At 36.4% G+C, this 24,360-nt stretch overlaps 1 protein-coding gene across 4 annotated transcripts in view; it reads right to left on the bottom strand.

Annotated features, from left to right (window-relative positions):
• Positions 1 to 1,274: 1,274 nt before the first annotated feature.
• Positions 1,275 to 24,360, bottom strand: part of prickle2b (prickle homolog 2b) — a 68,420-nt gene continuing 45,334 nt past the window's right edge. For 3 of the 4 annotated variants that reach the window (XM_066697986.1, XM_066697987.1, XM_066697990.1), the window contains 7 exons: positions 10,922 to 11,105; positions 7,810 to 7,923; positions 7,389 to 7,526; positions 5,928 to 6,131; positions 5,058 to 5,244; positions 3,468 to 4,313; positions 1,275 to 2,752 (listed from right to left, as the gene is read on the bottom strand). In XM_066697986.1, the coding sequence (XP_066554083.1) occupies positions 1,872 to 2,752; positions 3,468 to 4,313; positions 5,058 to 5,244; positions 5,928 to 6,131; positions 7,389 to 7,526; positions 7,810 to 7,923; positions 10,922 to 11,105 (2,554 nt within the window). In that variant the 3' untranslated portion in view covers positions 1,275 to 1,871. Of the gene's footprint in view, positions 2,753 to 3,467; positions 4,314 to 5,057; positions 5,245 to 5,927; positions 6,132 to 7,388; positions 7,527 to 7,809; positions 7,924 to 10,921; positions 11,106 to 16,019; positions 16,762 to 24,360 lie in introns of those variants that run through there. The other variant, XM_066697989.1, reaches the window with a different exon arrangement.

Below are 24,360 nucleotides of genomic sequence, written 5' to 3' on the forward strand. Positions count from 1 at the left end.
TAGATCTGCTTTGGACACCAAAACTGTCAGGTGTGTATTTGTGTTTTACTTTTTCAGTGATACAGAAGAATCAATTGGTTAATATTAGCAAACAGTGTATAAGATGTTTTATTGTCTTCCAGTGCTCTGATAATTATCTCGGAGGGGGAGGAGACATGTCATAGTATACAAATGTGTAAATTTGATGTTCTACAGAATTACAATAGACACGCTTGAACATTTGTATTGAGCTTTAACAAATTAACATCAAAATACATTAGTTCTTTTATAGCTACTTAATGAGCAATACTAATTGAATAAAGTGTTAATATCACTAAACCGCTTAAAGACTGGTTTGAACACTGTTTTGGTAACCATGGTGACTAAATTAATTAATAAGCACATTTGTTTATTTATTTATTTACGTAAAACCCATCTGATTATTAGTTTATGATGAAATGCAGACATTTTATCTAGAATTTTGCATTTGGTAAAACTTTGTTTGGGTTGAACCAAGTCTTTTGTTGCTGTTCTGGCTGCTTGCACAGTGTAACATCTCCTTTGAAATAAGGAAGTCCTGTGATACCGAGATGTGTTTACAGGTTTGTTTTTCTCTATTTATTGAAAGCAGTTATAGTTTAAATTATATATCGGCCTTTTCTTTTCTTGCACTTATTAATCACCCCAACCCTAAATTCTTAGTTTTGAGTTATTAAATATAATGAGCATTGCCTGGAAATGAAACAGATTAGACTAGGATTTTATGCAGTGAATACATTTAAATTTCATGATAAATTTAATGTGCTTTATGACAGTTTTATTTCATTCCACCATTCTGGCACTTTGATGTTAACTAGAATTTGTTATCCAAATGGAGTCTCTTAAAATGACTATAAATAAAACTGTACTTTGGAATTGGGTGTGCCCCGTCTCTTTAAAGAGTTATTCTGTATTATATGAGTGAAGGCTTTTCATGACATGGAGGGTTCATATTCTTGTCGTGAATTGTGTTCCTCTGCTCTTCTTTGGCTGCACAAATGTCTTTACAGTTAGTGAAGCACAGAGTCGTCAAGTATAAGAAAGGACATTTAAGTATTTTTTTAAATCCAATTAGCCGGAGTCGATCTCCTGTAATTAACAGCAAGATGTTAATCCATTTCGAATGGTCTTGGCACTTCCAGAATAAGCACAAAATACTTGTGAAGCAAAATATTCAGTTGGTTAACTGCTATTGTACGATGCACATTTAGAAGCAGATATTATTTGGAAAGAAAAACAAACAAACACAATGAAAATTGTCATTGAAATACTGTTTAATTCCCATTCAAGACAAGGTCAGCAAATGAACATGCATGTGTTTTGTTCTATAGCTACATTATATAATACATAAATGCTTCTATCAATACAAAATATAAAAATATGTAGTACCTCATTTACATCATATGTACACTAATGTCATTAACTTAGTGAATTTATGTATATACATTTTATAGAATTAAATTAATATGCTAACTAGTTAAACCCAAATACGTTGCAAAAAGGCAGAATTTTACTGAACTTTACGGTGGCTGAACAGAATAAAAAACAACATATTGCTATTGTACATTTTCTTTGATTAAGTGTTGGCAGTTTTTAAGTTGTGCAAGAAAATGTTAGAAGAAAAACATATACAATTTGGAACAGTAAATGGTAAACATGCAAAACGTTTGTGCTGTCAACGGTTACGAAACTCAATGTAGACCTTACAATACTAATAGGGCTTGTTTCTGTGGTTGTTTTCTGCTTAGATTAAATATTAGTTTTATAGGATTCTTTACAAACAATCCCAAGATTGCAGGAGTGCAATTGTGCAAGTTAACATTCTCTCACTGGCTTAGTCTTGCACTTCAGTGTTAGGAAATGATGCAGTTCTTGCTTTTTCTCCGTTTGCGGGTGTGCAGCTGCCCTCGGCTCCCCAGAGTGGTGGAGCCAGCGAGGCCGGAAGAGCCGTACTTGTGCAGGAGTTCATCGCTGGTGAGATAGCGGAGCTGGACGGGCCTGGGAATGGGCTCTCCCAGGAAGTACCCTTCATCCTCCGACTCTGACGAGGAAGAGCAGGTGGAGCACCAGTCGTCGTCATCGTAGTCGTCAAAGTAAGGCCCCAGCCGATGGTTCATTGGGTTCTGAAGTGTCAAGTCGGATGTGGTCCTGGGACACTGCCTGAACGCTTCTCTTTTGTAACCGCTCCCGAATGAATCTCTCCCTCCTCTGGGGATCGCGAATTGGTCGTAGTCTTCCCGGATGTGCAGCTGTGGCCTGTCCCTCACTTGGGTGCGTCTCTCGGCCGCGAGGTGCAGTGCGTTCTCGGAGCGCGAACGACGGGACCTGCGAGAGCGGTGATGGTGGTGGTGGCGTCGGTGATTCTCGTCTTGTCCGTTCATGCGTCTTCGAGTCCTTTCACTCATGGGGGGCAGTCTGGTGTTGTTTGCACTGCTTGCCATGTTAACCGGGTCTTCGTCCTCAAAGGTAAATCCCTGTGGAAGCCTGGCTAAAGCAGGAGATTCCCTGTACTGCAAGGGGTACTTTAGTCTCTCAACAGGTGGCTCCATGTCCTGGTATGGCTGGACAGAGTTTAAGCTCCTTAGTGATTCAGTGCTCCTAAACTGGACTGAGGAGTTCAGAGTGCCCATGTTGCTCTTTTCCGATACATTCATGCCAGAATCTTTGCTTAAATCAGGCATCGAAAACCTGGACAAATGCTCCTGTCGTTTGGTGCCCCCATCTGCTGATGTTCCTAAACAATGAAGAGAGAATTCTATAAATATGTATATAAACAGAGCACTTTGGCAGGATTGTTAGGAATACTGATTTTATGTAAGGAATGTTAACAACACTTCTCTGAACCTTTTTTAACCTTGGGAACTACCATTTTCAAAATTGCAAGTTAACATTAGCATCTTAAGTTAATTGCTGATACATAAATTGTAAAACCACAGGGATTTTCACACTACAGGCACAATGAAAGCATTATCTGTATCATAAAACAGTTTGCTTTTGTACTTTATAGATATTATTCACGTAAAGTAGCTTCAAAAGAATACCTGGAAGATTCAACGCAGGAGCATGTACGAAATGCATATAATTTCTGCCTGCAAGTTATACATATCTAATTAAATGTTCCGAAATATCAATATCGATCTCGTTTAACATGTTCAGACTTTTACAATACTAACATTAAATGGATGATTTATGCATTGTCATGGAGCTGAAATAGCTTGGGTAATTAGTTACCTGAAAACAAAACAAAAGCAGCTAATTTTTTCTTCTCTGTCTTTTGACATCACTTCTTTAAATAATCTGTATTGCCCTTGGGATATCAGTGTATGAATATTGAAAGCTATATAACAATGATGTCATTAAATATATATATATATATATATATATATATAATATAATTTATACAGGAAGTTGATCTTTCATATATTATAATGCACTAAAAATGAAATTACCTGTTGCATTGGACAGAGCCAGGGATTCCATTGATCCTCTTGGAGTTTGTTCCATCGGTGTAAGTTGCTCACTAAAGCTAAGTGCATTGATTGGATTCCTTGTCCGGCCCTGTTGGGGCCCAACTTCCAGGTCTCTCTCATACCTTTGGAGACTCACAGTTCTTTTCTCTGAAAAAGCACGCTTGGAAACATCACCAAAACTACTCTGTGTCTTCAGCTTTGGTGGAAAATAGCCATCTTTGCTCTCATGAATCCAGTTATCAGCATGTCCCTTCAGAGCTGAAGTGGAGGCCCTCTTTGAAGCATTGTGCTCCTTTGCCCATGCCTCTGGCTGATTCCCAGGACTCTGTACGGGGTTATAGGCCGTTCTCACGTTACACTGGCTGAGCAGTTGGAGAGGGCTGTGGGTTTGCTCGGCCTTGCCGTCATACTGGTAGAGCTCTTCCCTGCTCTTCCAAACATGCTGGTGATCCCTGCTCAAGCTGGGTGCCTGGCTGGAAAGACTGAGCAAATCCATTTGCAATGAAAGAGGGTCGATATCTGTTGAAAACCTGTTGGAAGTTGAAAGTAACTGCATTGATTTCCTGGCGTCAGATTTCCCATTATTCTTTCCTATTTTCGCACTGCGACGCGATTCCCGTGATCTTGCACTTTGGAAGGCGGAGTCGGAGGAGTCGGATCCGTTGGGATCTTCTCCTACGCTGCAGGACCGGGAGCAAAAGATCTGTCCTTGTTTGGGAAGAAATGGACGGCCCAACAGCGAGTTCTTACAGCGCGCGCAGCAGAAACAGGTTTCGGTGGCATGCCAGTGCTGACCATCGTAAGTCATCTGGCCTTGATCAATACCTGAAAAGCACATAAAACAAGGCCTGAAATTAGAGTGTGGATTAGAGAGGAGTCACTCTGCTGGATCAGTGAGGGGGGAGGCAGGGTGTTAGGGGAAAAAAACAAAAAAAAACAAAAAAAAAAAAACCTACTGTGCTGAGAAATAAAATTGCTGAAAGAACAGAATACATAATAAAAATACAATTGCAAAATATTGTCAGATAGGCTTTGACCTGCTTCAATTCTGAAATAATTAAGACGATACACTCTATTAAGTGTTTTCTTGTTCCAGAAAAAAAGTCCCTAACAGATAACATCTGGTTTAAAGCAGGTTTTTCTTATTGAAATACTTTCTGTATCCTGTGTAACAGATAATTGTGGCTTGAGTAGTCCTATCACTAATATGTTGTTGCAGGGAATGAGAATATTTCGTTTCTTTGAAGCATTGCAATCTCAAGGAATATTTTATGTGACCAGTTACCTTGAATTAATGTCAGCCATTAATTTATTTTGGTTAGACCTCTTGATCTTTTCTGTTTAATTGTATATAAACTCTTAACATTAAAATTAAACGAGATGGCAATGACAACATCATTACTGTATATATTCTCATATCTAGAGTATGATAGAGTATCTGTAAGGTCAACCTAATCTTTCTATTTTAAGTTGAGACATGCAGTGTAAGAATATTTCCTTTCTAGCACTTAGTTTCAAACTCACATATCCTGCATATTGTGTATAAACAAACATGTGAGAAGTCCTTACCTATGTGTTCACCACACGAGTCACAGTACTCTGCGTACAAAGACTCAAAGCAATTGCAGCAGTATGGCCTTCCCTCTTTCATAATGTACCGCTGGCCGCCCAGAACAGTCTCACATTCAAAACAGCAGAAATGCTTCATGTGCCAATGTCTTCCTTCTGCTTCCGTGCACTCATCCGCGAAAATGATCTAAAACATGAAGAATGCACCATTTCTTGTTGGATTATATATCACTGTACCAGTGCAGTAATGGAACATTTACCATATAATGGGAAGCGACAAAAACCAGTTCAGAGGGCCAACAAAATTATTCAGCCCAGTACTTAGATTCATACGGTATCCCACAGTGCTACTGCAAATATATGACTGGGTAATTAGTTACAAGGACATTTTAAAACAAAATCTGTTGGAAGGAGGTGATTATTTTCTACATGTATTATTTATTCATTATTTCTTAGCAGTTAATACATTCCTGTCTCCATATTTAATGCATGTATGTATACAGTGTGATAGATGGATTGGAGTTGTTACTGTGATTTCAGAATTTCACTGACAAATCATATTTTAATGATTACACAATATGTTTCCTGTCACAGGATTATTAATATAGTAGTAAGTACCACCCGAGATTGTAAGTCATTATCGATCACTGGAATCTTTAAAGGTTATAATTATAATGTAAAAATCATAACAAAGAAAGGATTAAGTTTATCTTGCACCAATTTTTTTAAACTAGGTCATAGCTAATTTCTAATCCTGTCACTGCACACAATGAAACACTTTTAAAAGATGGCCCTGAAGAAGCTGTTCTTTTTGCAAGGCAGGAGATTCCTCCTAGGAGCATTGCCTCATTTATCACGTCAAGTCCTTACCTCGTCACAAGCTGCACATCTGGGTTTGAGGCGCTCAGCATGGTGCCTGCCACAGTATATCTTCCCATCTTGATAGAAATAAATTAGATCTACCAGGAGCTCGTCACATATGCTGCATACAAAACAGTGAGGATGCCAGCAGACGCCATGGCCCGCGCGTGAGGCAAAGACTGCGATATCTCCTCCATTAATCTGCCCACCACACTGATTCAAGACAAGAAGAACAAAACATACATTTCCCAGTGTAGGCTTGTAATACCAAAATACAACCTAAATCAGCTTAAGAGTTGTATACTTAATTGCACACCATATTTAGTAGATTGGACTTCTTACATATACTAGGAATTATCATAGAAGTAACTTAGAAGTAGATCTCACTCTCTGGTGTGGGGTATTGCTTGTTTATAGCAATTAAGTATCATACAGCTTTATAAAAAATACGGTACTCATCTTGGTTTGCCCAGGATGCATTAAACTGAAATGTTTTTTTTTTTATCAAAAGGGAAAACCTATAGAATTGAGTGCATAAAAAAAGGCACAGACCAAATCAAAGCACCTGCTTATCACAGATTACCTTTCAATACATGATGTCAGGTTTCTTTAAAAGAAGAATAAACAAGCCTCTGACAAAAATAAAACAAGCAGCTATTTGCTACAGGTTTGTGATTTGCAGGTAGGTCAAGGTTTTGGTCTCGACATTAATCAGAATTATTTCTTAGTATAAAAGAAAAAGGAAAAAAAGTCTGGTACATCTCTTTTCTGACCAGGCTTACACATAATTTAAAGAGTGCTACTAACAGTCAGAGATAAAGGGATTTACTGTAAAATCCATTGATATTAAGAAGAAAGCAGCAGGTGCCAGTAAAACCAAAACTGTACACATCTGTTCCTAAAACATCTGGTCCAGCATCATAAAAGGAATATAGCAGAGATCAATTGCCAGTAAAACTAATCCTGCTTACAAAAGACATATAATTTACTTGTCACTCAGAAGACATGAGCTTATCAAAGCAGCGTTCTGTATTACCAGGAAGAGTGACTAAAACTGCCCAGAAAAATGCTTCAGCTATTACATGCAGTTTTGCATGCTTTTAAACCTCAACAGTGAAGTGCCTATAAACAGCTCATACATAGTCATAAGAAACACAAAAGAATACATATTACAATTTCTACATACATTTAAAATTCTAATTTATGGTTACAATAATTGTCTTAGACACAAGTGTTGGTTTAAGACTATAATTATTAATGCTTTTCTGTTTGTTTAACTTGTGTGCTATAATACAATTCTAGCCCGCGGGTTATGTATTTCAGCTGTATATTTTACAAAGCCACATTACTTTTAAACAGTGTGAGACTTCAGCAACAAGAGACGTGCCACAATGCTCGACAGAAATTGATTCATTTTCAGCTGAAGGCTCTACGGTTTCAGATGGTTTTAACTAACACCTAAAGGATTACCTGTTCACAGATCGCGCCAGTCATTGTCACAGGAAAAGGTCTCACATTGCCCCGTCCCAGATTCTCCCTTTTCCTCTGATTGCTGAAGAGTTTCAGCTCCCTTTTCTCTTCGTCATCCAAAGTGTTACAATACCGGACCTAAAACAAAACAAAATAAAATAACATAGGAAATTACTATTTTTAATACTACAGTGAAACTCACAATTGTCTATGACAGTGTTAGAAAGTAGTATGTATTAAAGTGTGCTTTTGATGCCATTTCAATATTATTTGTACAGGAAATATACATATAATATACATGCACACAAGAATATAATTTTATTGAGTCTGCCTTTCTCTCGTGTTTGCTTTCAGAACAAGGCAATGCCGTTTCCCTTGCAGGTAATAAAAGAACGGGGTCCTGGTAATAGGGAACACTTGCCTCATTGTCGTGTGGAGGCAACTGATGAAGAAGCTGTTTGATTCTGTACTTTTCTCCAGGGCTGTTAACATAGGGCACCTTGTCCTCAGGAAGGCAGCTGTAATACTGGTGCACCTGGAGGGTAATCAGGGTTGGGTTTAACCACAAAGGTCTGCTGGTGCTAAAAGACACCAACATAGTGTAGCATTTCACTATCAACTTTTACATCAATACCAAGGAAAAACAGAATAAATTGCTTCTTTCTTTCCTACTCGACATCAATTGGCAGAACACTTACCCACAATACCATTACCTGCTGACATTACATGTTGTTTCTCATTGGCTTTTCTAAAATAGTTTTAATTTAAAACCTTCCTTTAGTTACATCATTATAATTAATCCACTGAATTCACTGGTAAGCTTAGATCTTTAACACTGCCTTAAATAAATATTATATTTATATATACATGCACACACAATAGATGTGTGTGAGAAAATAGGGTAAGTTTCCAAATACCATTCCTGAAGCCACCGAATACATTTCTTAAGGCGTGAAATAATCCCTTTAATGGGCCGACACTGTTTGTGCCAGTGCTGAAACAAGGCAGTAGTTGTTGCCAGGCAGTGATGTTTATGTATTTAAATGGCAAAGAGAGAAAGCCAACCGTACTGGAATACATGTAGGAGGGGCAGACAGGATCAAACTACAGGAATTAATATATATGAGTTTAGGGTGTATAAAATATTGGCCTCTTAATTGCTGTTATGTATTTTATGCTAACACAGTATTTTCCTTTAAAATGTGTTTCATGCTCCTCTGCAGTATTCAAAGCATCCAAAATAAAATATGTCATTGCTTTATAAAGCTCACAACTTTTTACATGAAATTCAAGAATTTGTTAATGCAAGTCTGTGAATTGTCAAATGTCTGTTATATTTCAGAATGTTTCTCTTCAATAGTAATTAAAATAGACTTTTAAATACTTGGTTCGAAGCTACATTTTCTTGCAGAGAATACAGAAACTTAGGAAAATATACATATATAGGGAACACGTATGCAGAGCAGAACCTTCAGTGCAGATGCAAATCTTTTAAGGCTCTGAGTTTTCTTTCATATAGATAACAAAAATAAAATACATTGAAACAACACATCACAAAGCACACTATAGAGGGTTTGTGTAGACAAAGCATGTAATTTCTATCATGCTCAGAGTTTAAATAAAGATTTTCATAGGATCTTAAGTTTTGGTTTCCTTGCAAGATTGCTTTGGTTATTCCATGAGGGGAAGTAGGAAAAATGGGGAGAACATAATCCAAAACTCTTCAACACATTTTTAAATATTTCAGAAACCACAGACTGTGATCAACCTCCAACACTGCAACTTTTGTCAAAGCTATGTGGACCGTTGTCCTAATAGGCCTGCAGAACTGCACAGTGTTTGGGCAGTCTGACAAATATAACAATTGTTTAAAATAACTTTGCATAGGGTCTGCAAAATGAATAAGAACAGGCAGCAGGCTTAGAATATAGGCCTTAGACATTAATGGTATCAGGAGCCACGCCAAAATACAAATGCTTTAGATCTTCTGTCTATTATTCAGCAGTTACGATGTTAAAGAATGTATATTTTGAATAGAAACAGATGAAGTGTCCCACCCAGCTGAGTGTCCCAAGGTGGGCAGGAAAGGGATGCTGGCCTGCTCTGAAATAGACAAGATTTTCCACTGCCTGTTCCATACTGAAAGAACACTAGAAACCTGATAGGAAGTAGAGGTTTGGCTAAACGAGATAGTAAGTACTTGCATCTGTTACAGTGAGAGCAACATCATTTGGTATTCTTTGTGATTATTTTCACAGCAAAAAAGCAACAAAAAAAAGAACAAAAATATGCCTTTTAACAACTTGCACACAATTTATTGCATTTCATTATAGAAATCTGGAACCAATTTCAACTAAACTTAGCTATAAAATTACATCGGCTTTTAAATGTCATTTTATAATATATAGATGGTAGAATAAAAAAAAAGTAAATAATAAAATGAAAATAAGCTCACACGGTCATTATGAAAATGAAGTGCAATTTCAGGTTAGCCCTGTCTAAAATGATTTAGAATTAATGGCTGCTCGGTCGCACATATAAAATTTACTTTGCATAGCCTAGCAGATTGCCACACAATGCTTTTAATTGACTGTGACTTTCAACTAATGGCTATTTTGACAGTCTCTCCAACAAAGATCTCTGGGGTGAATGATTTTAATCACTAAATTGCATTTCTAACACTTTCTGTTATTTACAGATTTGTGACCCTACACATTTTTAATTGAAGGAGTTGTTCCATAAATTAAGAGTGTCTGTAAGTCTCTGGAGTATAATCCAGGAAAAAAAATACAGTTAGTACAGTGTCAAACAAAGCACTGTTTTTAAATTATACTTGGATGGGATACAAATTTAAATAAGGCCATTTCGTATTTTATTTCCATAGTATGCAAGGAAAAAGCTAAACTAAATTTTAGCTGTTGAGTTATTTTATTACAATACTAATAAGATATTTCCTCATATTCGGGATATGGCAGTTCATTGTACAATTTATAATAGCTGTGTAAAAACGGGTTTTAGTCCCTGAATGTGTCCTATGCTCAGCACTGCAGTCCCCTGAATAAGTAATTAAACCTCCATATGACCTCTGAAGGAAGCCTACATCTTGCATGCACCACAGAGGATGTCCATGAAGTCGATTATATATTGACCTGCTCATTTACTTGGTAATGAAACTCAACATTCAGTTAATTAACAAACCAAAGCACACATCCATAAATACATGAATTGCCATTTAAAGTGATATTCAAAGAATTGAAATTGAAACAAATATTGAAAATGGATCTTCTTGAAGCGAATTAATATGTACTTATTAATATAATTACATAATCCAATTGCAAAGGCATACACAGCACTTTCTCTTCTGAACAGCAAGTACAGTGAAATGTGTCTCTCAGAACCAAAACTAGCCTTTAGTATCTTAAAAGTGTACATCCTCTGAAAAAAAGTTAATATTCTGAGGGGAATCAATGTGTACATATTCACAAGCCCATTTAATCTGAAACAGGCTTCTAGTTAATTAAAAAAACAGGTACCTGTTCTGGTTTTAGCCCTGGGGGAACCCAGGCGTACTCCTCCAGGGCACAGCCAGAGTCGTCGTCGGACGTGGAGTTCCTCTGGAAGTCGTACATCAGTTTATTCACCGTCTTCTCCATTTCTAAAGGCATCACTGCCACAACATGCTCCTCCCGCGGGCACTTACAGTGAAGGCAAATCTTCCTGTGGAGAGCGAGAGACCCATTTTTGAGTTTAATGTTCTTAGAGAAACTATTTAGGTGAATTTGTCCAATCAGCGGCACCGAGACACAGAACTATAAACACATTCTTTGGCAGCGTGCCGTTGGCAGGAGCCCAATGCATCCAAGGCAGTTTTTTTTTTTTTAAATCCAGCGTGTGTGTCTTTTGCGGGATATAACCCCTACATGTTATGACAGCCTTAAAGGGTCAGAGGCCAAACAGGATTGTTAAAACTGCAGGAATCAAGGCTTTTCTCACTTCTCTGCTAGCAGCAGTATCCAGCAGATATACTAACCACCACCCCCATTAAAAACAATCCGTTGACATAGCAAAAAATACAGAATGGTTTGGATTGTTTCTTTCATTTGCATGCAAGTGATGACATTGGTGGCCAACAACAAGTTCAGACTTAGTTATAAAAATCACTATTTAGAAACACTGAATAAAACATATCGTTCTATGTATGGCTGACATGTTGGAGCTTAACATAACAAAGCAAACAAAGTGCAACAGAATGATGTATTTGTTTAAAATGAGCACTTAAATGTGTGCACATTTGCCACATGACTACACCCATTCGTAGATTGAAAGTGTTTATATGCCAGATTACACCATAATGTAAACAAGAAAACATTATTAAAGTTTAAATGCTCCAGTCCTCTCTTTAACAATACTTGTGCTGTCTGTGTTCACAACTAGTGTCTGTGTTCTACAGTCTAAAAGCCTAACTTAGTTAAGGCATGGACTTCTGCCAGATTTTCCTATTTCCTGCTATTCGTCAGATCAAAAATACAAATACAATCCAAAAAGACAGTCTGCATCTGGTTTGCATCCATCCAGTGAAGACGACTCGTTCAAGAACAACACTGCGCCCGTAACCAGAAAGAGAAGGGATCGAGCTAGTTTGAAGCGCTACTGTTATGCAAAGTCGAGCACTGAGAAAACAAATCGTCCAGGCTTCAAAATTCATTATTTTTTCAACTGCATCACAAGGTACAGAGAATCCTTATAAACATTATGAATGTCAAGGCAAGAACATTTTCCCTTTTGCACTTAAACTGCATAATTTAAAACAAAGTCAAAGTTGTATGAATCTCATTTGTTAAACAATTATTGCACATACAAGATAACTATGCTTGGAAAGAATTAAAATATAATTAAAACTTGGGAAACCTATAGAGTAAATTGTGCTTTATCATTTTAATGTGCAGGAAGCAAATCACATTTGATTGGATCCGTTTATCTTTACAAATAGTGTCAATCAAGTTAATGCAAAAATCTAACAAGCAGCAGTTTGGCTTTGAGAACAATGCATTACTGTCATACTGAATACACTGCTTTTAATTAATATGATCAGTGCAGAATGCCACTAAGTTAATACAACTAGTACTGGCAGTCTAGAGATTAGCAGGGTATGCGTCACATGACTCATAAATTTAGACATGCACGATAGAGCAAGAATTATTAAACTGCATTGTATTTTCCAGCTATATGATAAGACATCTCTAAACAGACAACTATAAGAAATGTGGCTTATGGACAAAACAATCAGCAGGAAGTCCCAGTCTTTTTCATGATGAGCTAATCAAGGCGTCACCACAGCAGTGTGACACACCTGCGTCACTATAGCCTGGAGCACGACTATGGTCTCATTAATGCAGTGTTAGGCACTGTTAGCAATGTATCCGTAATTGAAGGATATGATATCATTTTATTGACTTTTTGAAGCAAGCCTGTAATGCATTTATTTGGTGTATGGTATATTCGGGGGGAGGAACATACAACAACACAATTATCTGACAATAATAGGAATCTGTGTTGACATCCTAAAATATGTAGAATTATTTTCTCTCGAGTTGGGTCAATTCTGCCTTAAACAATAAGCGTTGGCAATAAGCTTTGTTTAAAAAGGCAAGAAGCTGCAGGTTTTTTTTAAACCTTTTTATATATATTTATATACACACACACTACACCCATAGTTTAAAATATTAAGGCTTAAACCATTTCCTTCGAAACTAAGAAACATTGAGTTGATCCAGATGTAAAACAAGGTCATTTGAAAGCCAAATGTTAATTCATTTCAGAAAGGCACAACCCCACATGACAGGGAGAGAACTGGACAATAAAAAAAGACATCCACTAGAATGGGTCCACAACCATCAAAGTCTATTTTTAAATATATACCTAGCGATTTCAATAATGATTAGAAAAGCAAAACAGCGTAACTAGAAAGTGCAATGTTTAAATTGGCCTTTATCCTCCCAAGCAAGATGAAAGTCAGAACCTAAAAGTGATCCTCTTTGAAAGCATCAGGAATGACAGTAATCCTCTGTGTCCATTATGTAAGAACATAACCATTCAGGACAGTGCGTTAATCATCAAATGTGCTTCCAAATGATCAGGAACACAGAGCAGATCTAATGCTCGACACACTCAAATCGATTTGTAAAATACTCCATTTTACTTTTCACTCCCCAGAAAGCAGACTGCAAACCACTTCAACTGGCCAAGTTCACCATAGCCCTAAATACTGGACCGTGCAACATGTGGCATTATCCTAAAAATGCAGGCATGTTTTTCCAGCCCTCGGTGTGGTTTGATGTGGTTTCAAAAATCATACCAGCCTATTTGAAACGGCTTACAGATTCATTGTAGCTTTTCCATAGCATCATTCCGGATGGATTAAACAACATCATTAAATGGCATTTCTGTGTAGGAGAGCTCAGAACAGCTGGTTGTTAACAGCAGCCAATTTTTTTTTCCCCTTTCTTTCCCCTCTCTCAGACACTGGATCGACAGATCATTCTTTACAGCTCTCAGCTAGAGGGAGTTGAACCAACAAAAAATAATGTTTATTCAGGGTTTCATCATACATTCATAAGATTAAAAACATTTCAGTTAAAGCTACAATGTTGTGGGAGACTACTAAAAATCCTAAATTATAGAGAATATAAAGAAAAAGAAACAGACTTTCTCCTTCATGGATCAGAAGATTAACCATTAGATGTAACTAAATGAAGCATTTATAATTCGCTCATTGGACTCTGACTAGCTGGAACATGTCCTCTTTCACTGTAAATGCGTACACTGTACAATTATTAGCACCCAATTACAGTGCAATAATCTAGTATGTTCCTTCTGTACAAGATAATATTTACACCTGCTATCATCAATCATAATCCTGCAATTCTCCAGTTCATATGCACCTGCGCAGAATGCCTATAAGCAGAACACGTTTCAGAAAAAACCCACAGACAAATCTACTGCTGACAATGTTAATAAATACCTAATCTTTTCATCTGGATTCAATAAAAGCGCTGCTTTAGCAATTAATTCAGCAGCAGAATATCAGACATGCATTCTCCGCATCAGGTTTAAACATCCTATCTGTTTACATTTAATAAGAAGGATTTGAGTGTATACATATTTATATTGCATGTAACTCATAAGGGGATTTTCAGCATGAATACTGTTGCTTGTATTACAAGCTTTATTTCATATTCACTGTGCATGTTTACCTTAAACCTTAGTAACAGTGGCCCATTCTATTAACAGCACAATTTGCTCAATGGAGAATGTATATCTTGTTGTCTTGGTTTGGCCTTGTGTTTAAAGTTTCAGGTAGTATAATTACAGTATTCATAGCCATGAATGACATGCTGTCTTTTGGGACTGGCTTTAAAAACCCATCTGTGAAAGCAATCAGTAAGCTTGCTGTTTGTATTTTCTGACATAAAAATAGTGGGAAGTGCCTAGGGCAAAACTAGACTTGACATCTATTGTCTTCTATAATGATGTATAAATTGTGACTGGCAAAAATGTTAATTGGAAAACCAAATAGTCTCAAAAGAACCCTTTATATGAACTAGCTGCTTTAAGCAAAATTATTTCAATTAGCTTTAATTTATTTATTTGTTTATTTTTTCATATTAAGAATATGGATCAAGGTTTAGTTTGTATAAAATGGAAATACTGTTTTTTTTCCCCGGAAGAGTAATATCTTTCTTAATGGGTCTTTCCCAGGCATAGGGCTAGGGTTTGCTGAAGTCACATTATTGTGTTCAAATGCTAATCCAGGATGACCCATCCTGGTTCAATCAATCCTTGGGACAGCTAAGCCATCCTGACTACAAAACAAAGACTAATCCAATTGAAACGTTTACAAGAGCACAGGTCATGTCCATATCTGAAATGGCAGCATAAAACAAAACTACCCTTGTTATCATTGTTAAAAGGGGACAAAATAAGGTAATGCAAATAGCACTTTGTGGGAAGAAAAATAAAGCTGAGGTGGCAGCTATCTGTGAGCATTAGCACCCACAAAATTAGAAAACAACCTGGAGATAATGACAGTTTTGTAACCAACAACAAGAAAATGGCTGTCCCCATTACCAGAAAACCCCACAGAAACATTTATTTAAAAAGTTTGGTAACAGTATCTTGAAATGGTGAAATACCAATTTACAGGGGAGAGAGAGAAAATAGAAAAAACAAATAAGAGATTCTGCAACAGGATTGTGCATTTCTTTAGAAATGGATGTAACCTAAATAAATCAAAATGGAATATAACTGAATATATATATATATATATATATATATATATATATATATATATATATAGGGTCTGAGGGAAGATTTCCAAATGGCAGATCATTCTTTAAACCCAGTACCCTACACCATATCCACCATATATCTATATATTAGATCTCAAGCCATACATGTTCTTTTCATTTTAAGCATTTCTATTGGTTTGCAATCTGCAGAAATAATGCAGGAATAAGTCAAGAAATGCCTCTCAGTGTTAATGCAAAAATCTAATCTATTTAACCCTCTGAAGAAAAAAAAAAAGAAAAGAAAAGGAGAAATGGAAGTCAAGATAGTCAAATGTTTTCTTACCTTCCAGAAGATGGGTATTAAACTAAGTGGTAGCCCGTTTCCAATCTTGCTTTGAGTTTTTAAATAGCAGCACTCATTGCAATCGGCTTCACACTGCATATGTACCAGGGAAATGTAATAAAACATCCCACTCACACTCCTTGCTGTGTGACACTGCAAGCTGTTTCTATACGGACTAAGCAGCGAGCCTTTGTGAAAGCCCCTCAGTAAACACATACATCAAACTTGCAGATTCCTGGAAGCAATCCTGCAGTGAAAGGATCCCCGGTCTTTCAAGCAGTGTCCTTGCACTGGAGTTTTGGAAATATAAATTGTCTCCCTTTACAATTTGGGCTTTGTTCCTCTTTCCTCTCTAAGAAAACAAAATCTCTCATCTTCTTCCTTCGCAGCAGTCCAAATGAATCCAACAGACTCGGCTCGCAGGGTTTATTAAATGATGCTCACAGGCAGGAAAGCCGGCATATGTTTAACTTGATCTCCAAGGTCTCCCTAGCACAAGACATTTGAAAGGAACTATGCAGCTCTGCTTCGATAATAATTGCCAGCCCAGTCACTGAGCAGCAAGGCTTGCTGTTGCAGTCTACACACCTCCTGCATGCTAATGAGGCCAGTGATGTCAGCAAGTCAATGTCCTTACATCAGTATAATTAGCGGTATGAATGACTGGTATTTTAGATTCATTTGCATGTAAATCAGGCAATTTCCCTCAAATCAACAGCCCGAGGGCCAGTTGCACTTTACTCAAAGCTGCAGGATCTATCAAAGCAAATGCATCCTGCTACAGAATGGACAAAACACTGCCAGCAATGCCTCTGAACCTTTAATCATTAAACCCCCCCAGATTATGGCTTAGAACCAATAATTAACCACCAGTAGTGCTGTGCTTAAATGCTTAGAATTGTCGTCCTAATTCTGAGTCGAACGTTGCATTCTTTTTAAAGGGTATGTTTTCATTTATGTGAATACTATTTTTAAATGACCTTAATCACCATGTGGCTTTCATTTGTTTGAGGTCCCCCAACTGCAGTCCTTCACACTTGAAATAGGATTGAACACGGCATTTAGTACTCGACAGGAAAAATAACACAAACACAACAAAACAGACAGAACTAATGTAATATTTTCCAATTGATTGTCTTCTAGGTATTATGCATTTTATCTCATAGCTCACTTTAGCTCATGGCTAACTGAATGAGATCTCTTAATAAGCAGGTCTTGAACTTTCTCTCACTTTAGGCATTATCCAATATGCTTGGTGCTTAACTGGCAATTGTGTTCCATTTCATTGGTTTTCTTGATAGGAAAACTATAGCCCAAAGCATAAGCCTTGGTAATATAATTCTGTATTAAAATAATATAATAATTGGAGTGCTTCTGATCTCTAGCTAAATATTGTAAATAGTAAGTCGTTTTTTTTTTTTTTGTTTGTTTTTTTAAAGATTTTAAATACATTTACTGGAAAAATAAAATGTATTCCTTGATCTATTAATTAAATATACATTGTACTGTTTTTCTATATTCAATTGGAAAGTCAAAATAATATTAAACTGATTCCATAATGGTGTAGATTCCATCCAATATGTATAATTGTCATGGCTAATTTAGCTATTTGAAAGTAAAAGGTATCTAAAGCACAGCATGTCAGTATTACCATTAACAGTAAATTGACTGAAATATGGTTTATTTTATCTTGAAATTAATATTAATGGATTCCCTTTCCTCTACAACTGAAGCAAAATAAGTTATTATATCTTTGCTACATCCTAACCTTGTAAACTATGACCAGCAGTGAGTTTACTTAAATTTGCTATGTGAGCTTATTTAATGAATAATGAATCTGGAATGTTGAACAAATATATACTACTCAGACTTATTTATTTATTTTTTGTTGCATTTATAAGAGCTATGTGAAACAACCCCCTCAAAATAATTCCACCGTGGATATCTGATTAAAAGGTTTGTTTAAAGACTAAACACAACCTGGAAGTGAGTTCCACAGAACAAAAAACAAATCCGCAGTTATTTTAAGTACTGTATATGGGAAACAAAGTGAATCTTACATTTGTTTATAACTCCCTATGAAACTGGATGAGTAAAGTGGAAAATACTTATGGCTGATAATGTATACAAATAAGACAGTAATGCGGGTTTGTTTTCCTTATAACTCTACTCAAAGTAAACATGTTTTTACCATTATTACAATCAGATTATTAGTAACCTTATTATGTAGCTACATTGCTGCAACAGCCCATAGTACAATATGAACCCACAGACTGCAGAATAACACTGCCTTTCCATTATGTGCATTTGTCAATGTCGCCTGCTGGACTTCACCTGTTTATTTCTTGTTCTTGGCTGTCTGACTGAATGCCAGGATATGAAAAACACTATCTTGAGCCATTTCTGGTTTACACATTTAAATTATACCAAAATCCTTTACAATTACACCAGTATCAATTACCTTTTCTTCTGAACTTTAAAAAGTATAACTATAAGTGACAGCTCACCACTCCTCTGAGCCACAGAATCATTCCTTGGTCAATGAAAGGGCTCCACCACACTTTTATATGGCATCCACTTCAATCAGTAAAAGCTATAATTCAGTGCTGGCTACATGATATTATAATGCACCAAATAACTTTGCTTTTAAATACATGGTTTATTTATAAAACAATAAAAACTACAACAAAAAATAGATGTATTTCCACCTGTGACACACTTCTAGGTAGCAATGTTTTCTACAGGCATATAATATCATATGAAACGATAGTTTGTAATTAAAACTATTTTTATCCAACTACAAATTACTCCTTATGAAGGGTGGCACACACACACACACATATATATATATATATAAAGAGAAATAAAAAATAAAGAAACCGTTTCCCAAAATATGACTGATGCACTGGGTGGATTTCAACCTCATGAAAGCATAACCCCTCTGATAAGGAGCACATTCACTGAATTCCCCAGAACGCCCCCCACCCCACAAACACACACAGTACAGTACTCTTTCATGTGGAAAACATTCATGATAATCTGTCTAAATCAAGAAAAGGAGGGTCAAATCTCAGTTCAACAGCTGATTACTTGGGTCTTTCTCATGGTTCAGTCCCCGAAGATAACCGAATGCCTATCTAAGATTAGGCAGCCCTTGCGTCATGCTATTGGTACCTATTTCCTTTCACTCCCAGCAGGTTTCCTGTTGTAAAACCAAAAAAGGGGATGGGTTGGGGGGCATAATTTCCTAGGTTCTGCACTACACGGTTTACAAGCTTGATGTTTAAAAGGCTTGTTTGTTTGGTGCTGCTTTATTCTGGGTAAAGAAATATTGGGAGCCTACCTCATTTAAGCTTATTTAAGTTTATACAAAATAGAGGCTCTGGTTAAAATCGTATTGCTGTTTGCTGTCTCCACTCTACCTATTATAAAACAACACAAATAAACGTATTTCATAATAAAATAATTTATTTATTCTTCCATTACGTACGGTGGAGGAGGTGAGAGAGGGAGAAAGCACAGTGTCATATCTGCAATGACCTTGGAGTGCGACTCCTCAGAGACCGTCTATTTCTGCCCCTGCTGGCCCACTTAGACAATGGTTCATCTGAAAACTGTTGTAAAGACATTTTTTTAGAACATCTCCTTCTAGATAGAAATCATCTCAAGGGCTCCCTAACACATTTTTGACCTACTTTCATAAACCATTTGGCTCAGCACTATATATTGTTTATTTTGATAGTTAAAATTGGGTCAAGGTATTATTTAAGTTAGATTTGTTTCTTGCAAATCAGCAATACACTGATACAATATTCACAAAGGAAGAATGAATACTTGGAAAACACATGCTAACAATGAAGGCTGAACCTGAATGTCTCAAAGGAAAATATAGCGAAAGCCAGCCAGGGTTGTTACATAAACACACAATATATTTAAAACAAGATTCTTGGGGGGGGGGATTTAAAAAGAAGCAGTTATAAATTCATTCAAATTGCTACATTGTTATTCAACTGACAAACAAGATAAATCCATCCTATTTAAGCTCATACATAATCCCCTTTAATTGAAACACAATAGAAATCAGAGCTATTTTGTTGGAGTTGTGCGGTTGCTTTTTTAGATGCATGTGCTTCAGATTTGAACAGACACGTTTGCTCTGCATAACAGTGCTGTGAAAAATATTGTTTCACCTCTAACTGAAGTTAAAGTGTGGTATTTTTCCAGCTGAACTCACCATCATCCCGACTCATAAAATCAATAAGAGAATTGCTGCAGGTGTCAATACTTTTCTCATTTAAGTGGAATAAATGACTTGTGCTCTGCAAGATGGCCGTGCCTTGCAACAGTCCTTTTCAATGAGAGACGATTTTCAAGGTCACTGTCGTGTTGAGCTTTTCTCGAATGTTTTACACCTATTTCTCGCTCTTTCCTTGCTAAACACAGCTGATAAACATTTTCAGATTATTACACTTGGGAAAGTACTGAATCCTTAGGAGGTAGGAGAAGGTATTTGTTGCTGTTTTTTTCAATTGATCAGTATGCTCTATACTAGATGACACAGTAAATCTATTGTTGTAGCTCAAGGGAAAATTATGTCAAAAGGGTGCATGGTAAATGTACTGAAATGTATTTTGCCATGCGTTCTACCACCAAAATATTATAAGGCAAATTTACTTATGGAACTCATTGACCATTACCATTATTATTATATTACATAATCCACATTAATATTTATATTAAAAAGGGCAGTGGAAGTTGCATATATCATATAGATTTTATAACGCTTCTCTTGAAATTAGGTCCTTTGGCTCTTCTATGAACACTCTGTAATGGTTTGAAACTAGCCATCCAAACTTTTAGTTAAATAAACTCGGCTCAAGTATTTCTTGTTTAAATATTTGCTTTGGGAAGGCTCCACAAACGAGAGTGTATGCATTCAACCCCTTAAAAGCCTATATGGGTTCTATGGATCTTCCTGTATAACAACCTGGCATGCATTTTCCCAATTTTTCTTTAAGATGTCTTATGCATGTGATTTAAAGTTCCTTATCTAAACTTGTTTTCATAAATCAAGTTTATAACATACTCTAAACATCTGTTTGGGGGAAGAGACAGCATTGATAAACTCCCACAAGAAACCTGTGAACATATATTTATTTTCTTACTCTGATCATACACTACAATAAAACAAAATTTCCCCCTGAAGGATTACATATGGCTAGCTCGTTTAAATATAAATACAACCCAAACACTAATATTTGTATTACTGTTTATTTTAAATGACTATTTATATAAGTGTTATGTATGTGTATCATTATTGATTGTTTTTAAGACTATACTGCTTTATGTTTATTAGAATTGCCTATGAATTTATACAGTTTTATATCTGCCTAATCCCCAAGTTATTTTGGTCAGTAGCAGACTGTAAAAGTACTGTCTTGTTTAGCCACTGCTCAAGAAAATTGTAATACATGTACTTGTGTTAACAAATTACAATGTGAATTTCCAATACTACCAGCAGCTCCAACCATTTTTCCACTTCCGTTCCTTCTGTGGAAACAGGCTTGGCATACACTGAGACATATTAAATAGCATCTTTGTGCACTGTCATATTCTGTAACCTTGTAGTAATCATTAAAGCCATTTTGAGTGTTTACCCCAGTAGTTTACAGTATATGCTTCCTTTTACTCATGGGACAATACAAATTAGTGTGCTTCTATTTGTATGTCACCAAATCAAAGATACAAAATTGGAATTGCTTTAATCTTTATGGGGAAATTAATAAAATGAGACTGATTATAAACAGCATTTTTTTAAGTTTCATTTCTGTTGCCAGAAGTGGACATTGCAATATAAGCATCAATAGAATAGGTCTTGTTTTTCAAGCTAAAGAGTATTTAAAGATGATTGAACTCAGTGTGACTGCCTTAACCATATTAAGATACCCACAAGCCCCACTTAGATACATTTCAACGGAATAATTATCTAATTAAAGTGTTCTTCAAAATGGCTACAACACAATCCTTTTCTTTTCTATTCTACACAACGTGAAAACTGAAAGAAACAGCAACTGCCATCTTATAGCTTCACAGAGGAAAATAAACTCTCTGCACTCTCCAGTGAAGTTTAGACTGTTATTTTAAACAGTTTATTTGATCATAAACAGACCACAGATGATTAAAGCAAAATAAGTAAATAAATGAAAAGCACATGACCCCAAGCAGTTTGCTTTGTGGAAATACAATTGAGTGAATTTATGATAATAGCAGACAACAAGGAAAAGGAAGAAATAAAAAAAAACAGTTAAAAAACAGACTGATGATGTCTAATAAAAATGCCTTGGCTTAGCATCTCTGAGTCAGAAAAGTTGGGAGTTCAATTTCACTGAAATTTCTCAGATGCAAATTTGTTAACAAATAGTTACAGTTTGGATTATTCTTGGTATTCCTGGTACCAAGAGTTTGTTCACTGATTGTCACTGAAAGCTCTACTTCAGATTTCTGGTGTTAATCAAGCAGTATTTAATGAGCTGCTAAGAGTTAAGAATAAAACAGCTTTTTGTGTCTTTATACCATGGGATAATGTCAGTGAAGACGGAGTAAACGGGGCCCATTCACCATGCTCACCCCTCAGTAGCAGCATCAATTGATGGGAGGAACAGAAATGGCAAAAGAGACTCTCTCAAGCAAATTAAAGCCAGCCGAGAGCTCCGAAGTGTGTCCAGTATTATGGCATACAATGGACTAGTTTAAGTGTTGCCTTTCACCAAGTCCTTTAACAGCATCCAAGATACTTTTACTTTCTGTAGAAGTATAGTCCACACAAATTGAACATCCAGGATGCAATATCAATGATTTGAGATTAAATGTCCTCATACAATGCTTCCCATCTACCAAAGATGTAGAGGCAGTCTTATTCAAGTCTTATTCAAGGTTCAATTCTTGGTAATTATTCTCGTATTCACTTTCATGTTTTATATAGTTTCCTGCATTAACCATAACTCTCAGGAAAATATCCAAAATAATTAATTACCCAGGCAGAAGGGCACTTAAAAAATATGTGCATCTTGCTCTTTAATGTTTATTTAAACAGAACCGGGGATTAAAAATACACTGATTAAAGCCTACTCCCACCCTCTTTCACACATTTCTACAGTCTCTTAACATGCTTTTCAGAGAGAGTTTATCTCCATGGGTCGCCTGCTGTGCAGACAATCCTCTACAGACACGGAGAAGAAAACAAGATAGAGGCTGGGTGAGAAAGTAAATAAAAACCCACTTCATGATGCCGTATACAGAACTCTCACTGACCTACATATGGAAACCTTTTCACACCGCCACCGGCTGTTGCCGCACTGAACATCATACCTCATTTGAGTAATTATACATGGAAATTTCAGAATAACTTAGTTGATTCTGAGATTGTTCAAATTACACGTTTAAGGCTGAAACTGTGCTCGAGGCTCTGAAATGACTCAGTCGGTAATTATCCTTCTGCTTTAAAGTGAAAATGTACAGCATTACATAAATAGAAAAGTGATGCCTACTTTACTTCTTGGCATTCAAGTTAATGTTTGCTGTACAGGTAATCTTCTTCCCCCCCGTGCTGATTGCTGTGCTGTTTAAATCATGACATCAGTCTTAAGTAAATGAGCATTCTAGGAGTAATAATTATAACCTTCTTTCTTAAAGTGCTGGCACATCTCTCTTGTATGGGATTCATTTTCCTTTCGAATTCCCTTCATATTTTGAAAGAGAAAGGCAATCAGTGGACAAATATTTGAGACCGGGGGAGGAGAGCCTTTGAATTAATTATATAAACCACTGAGATCACAAATAAAAATTTGAGGCAAATAAGTAACACATTATAAGCAGCCACATGTTAAACAAAGTAGACGGGGTTTAACAAAACAACATAATCTAAATGTACAGTTCCAGTGTATTCTACAGCACCCTCCCCCAGCAATTAGGATTAGTAAAATGACAAAATGTCAAGACAAATTATGAGCTAATTTAAAAGAAAGACAAAACAAACTGTCACAATAACATCTTAAACAACCTTCTCCCGGTGAACATTTACATATTGTTTTGATTTCTCCCTTTAACTTGTGATTCATAACTTGACGTTAATTCATGTTAAAAATGCTTAAAACATTTGCTTGCGGGTGGAATGCTTAAATCAATGCACATTATTATTCACAGAGAAATGACTCTGTTGCTATGCATTGCGTCTGTCCTTTCTACCAGTTACTCCGCTCTTGGAGCACAAGCAAGCATACGCACAGAAATGTGCAGCATTGATTCTGCAGAAGTGATGTAAAATCATTACATGCAAGGAAAT

This window comes from Amia ocellicauda, chromosome 3 (assembly GCF_036373705.1).
Source record: "Amia ocellicauda isolate fAmiCal2 chromosome 3, fAmiCal2.hap1, whole genome shotgun sequence".
Lineage (NCBI taxonomy): Eukaryota > Metazoa > Chordata > Actinopteri > Amiiformes > Amiidae > Amia > Amia ocellicauda.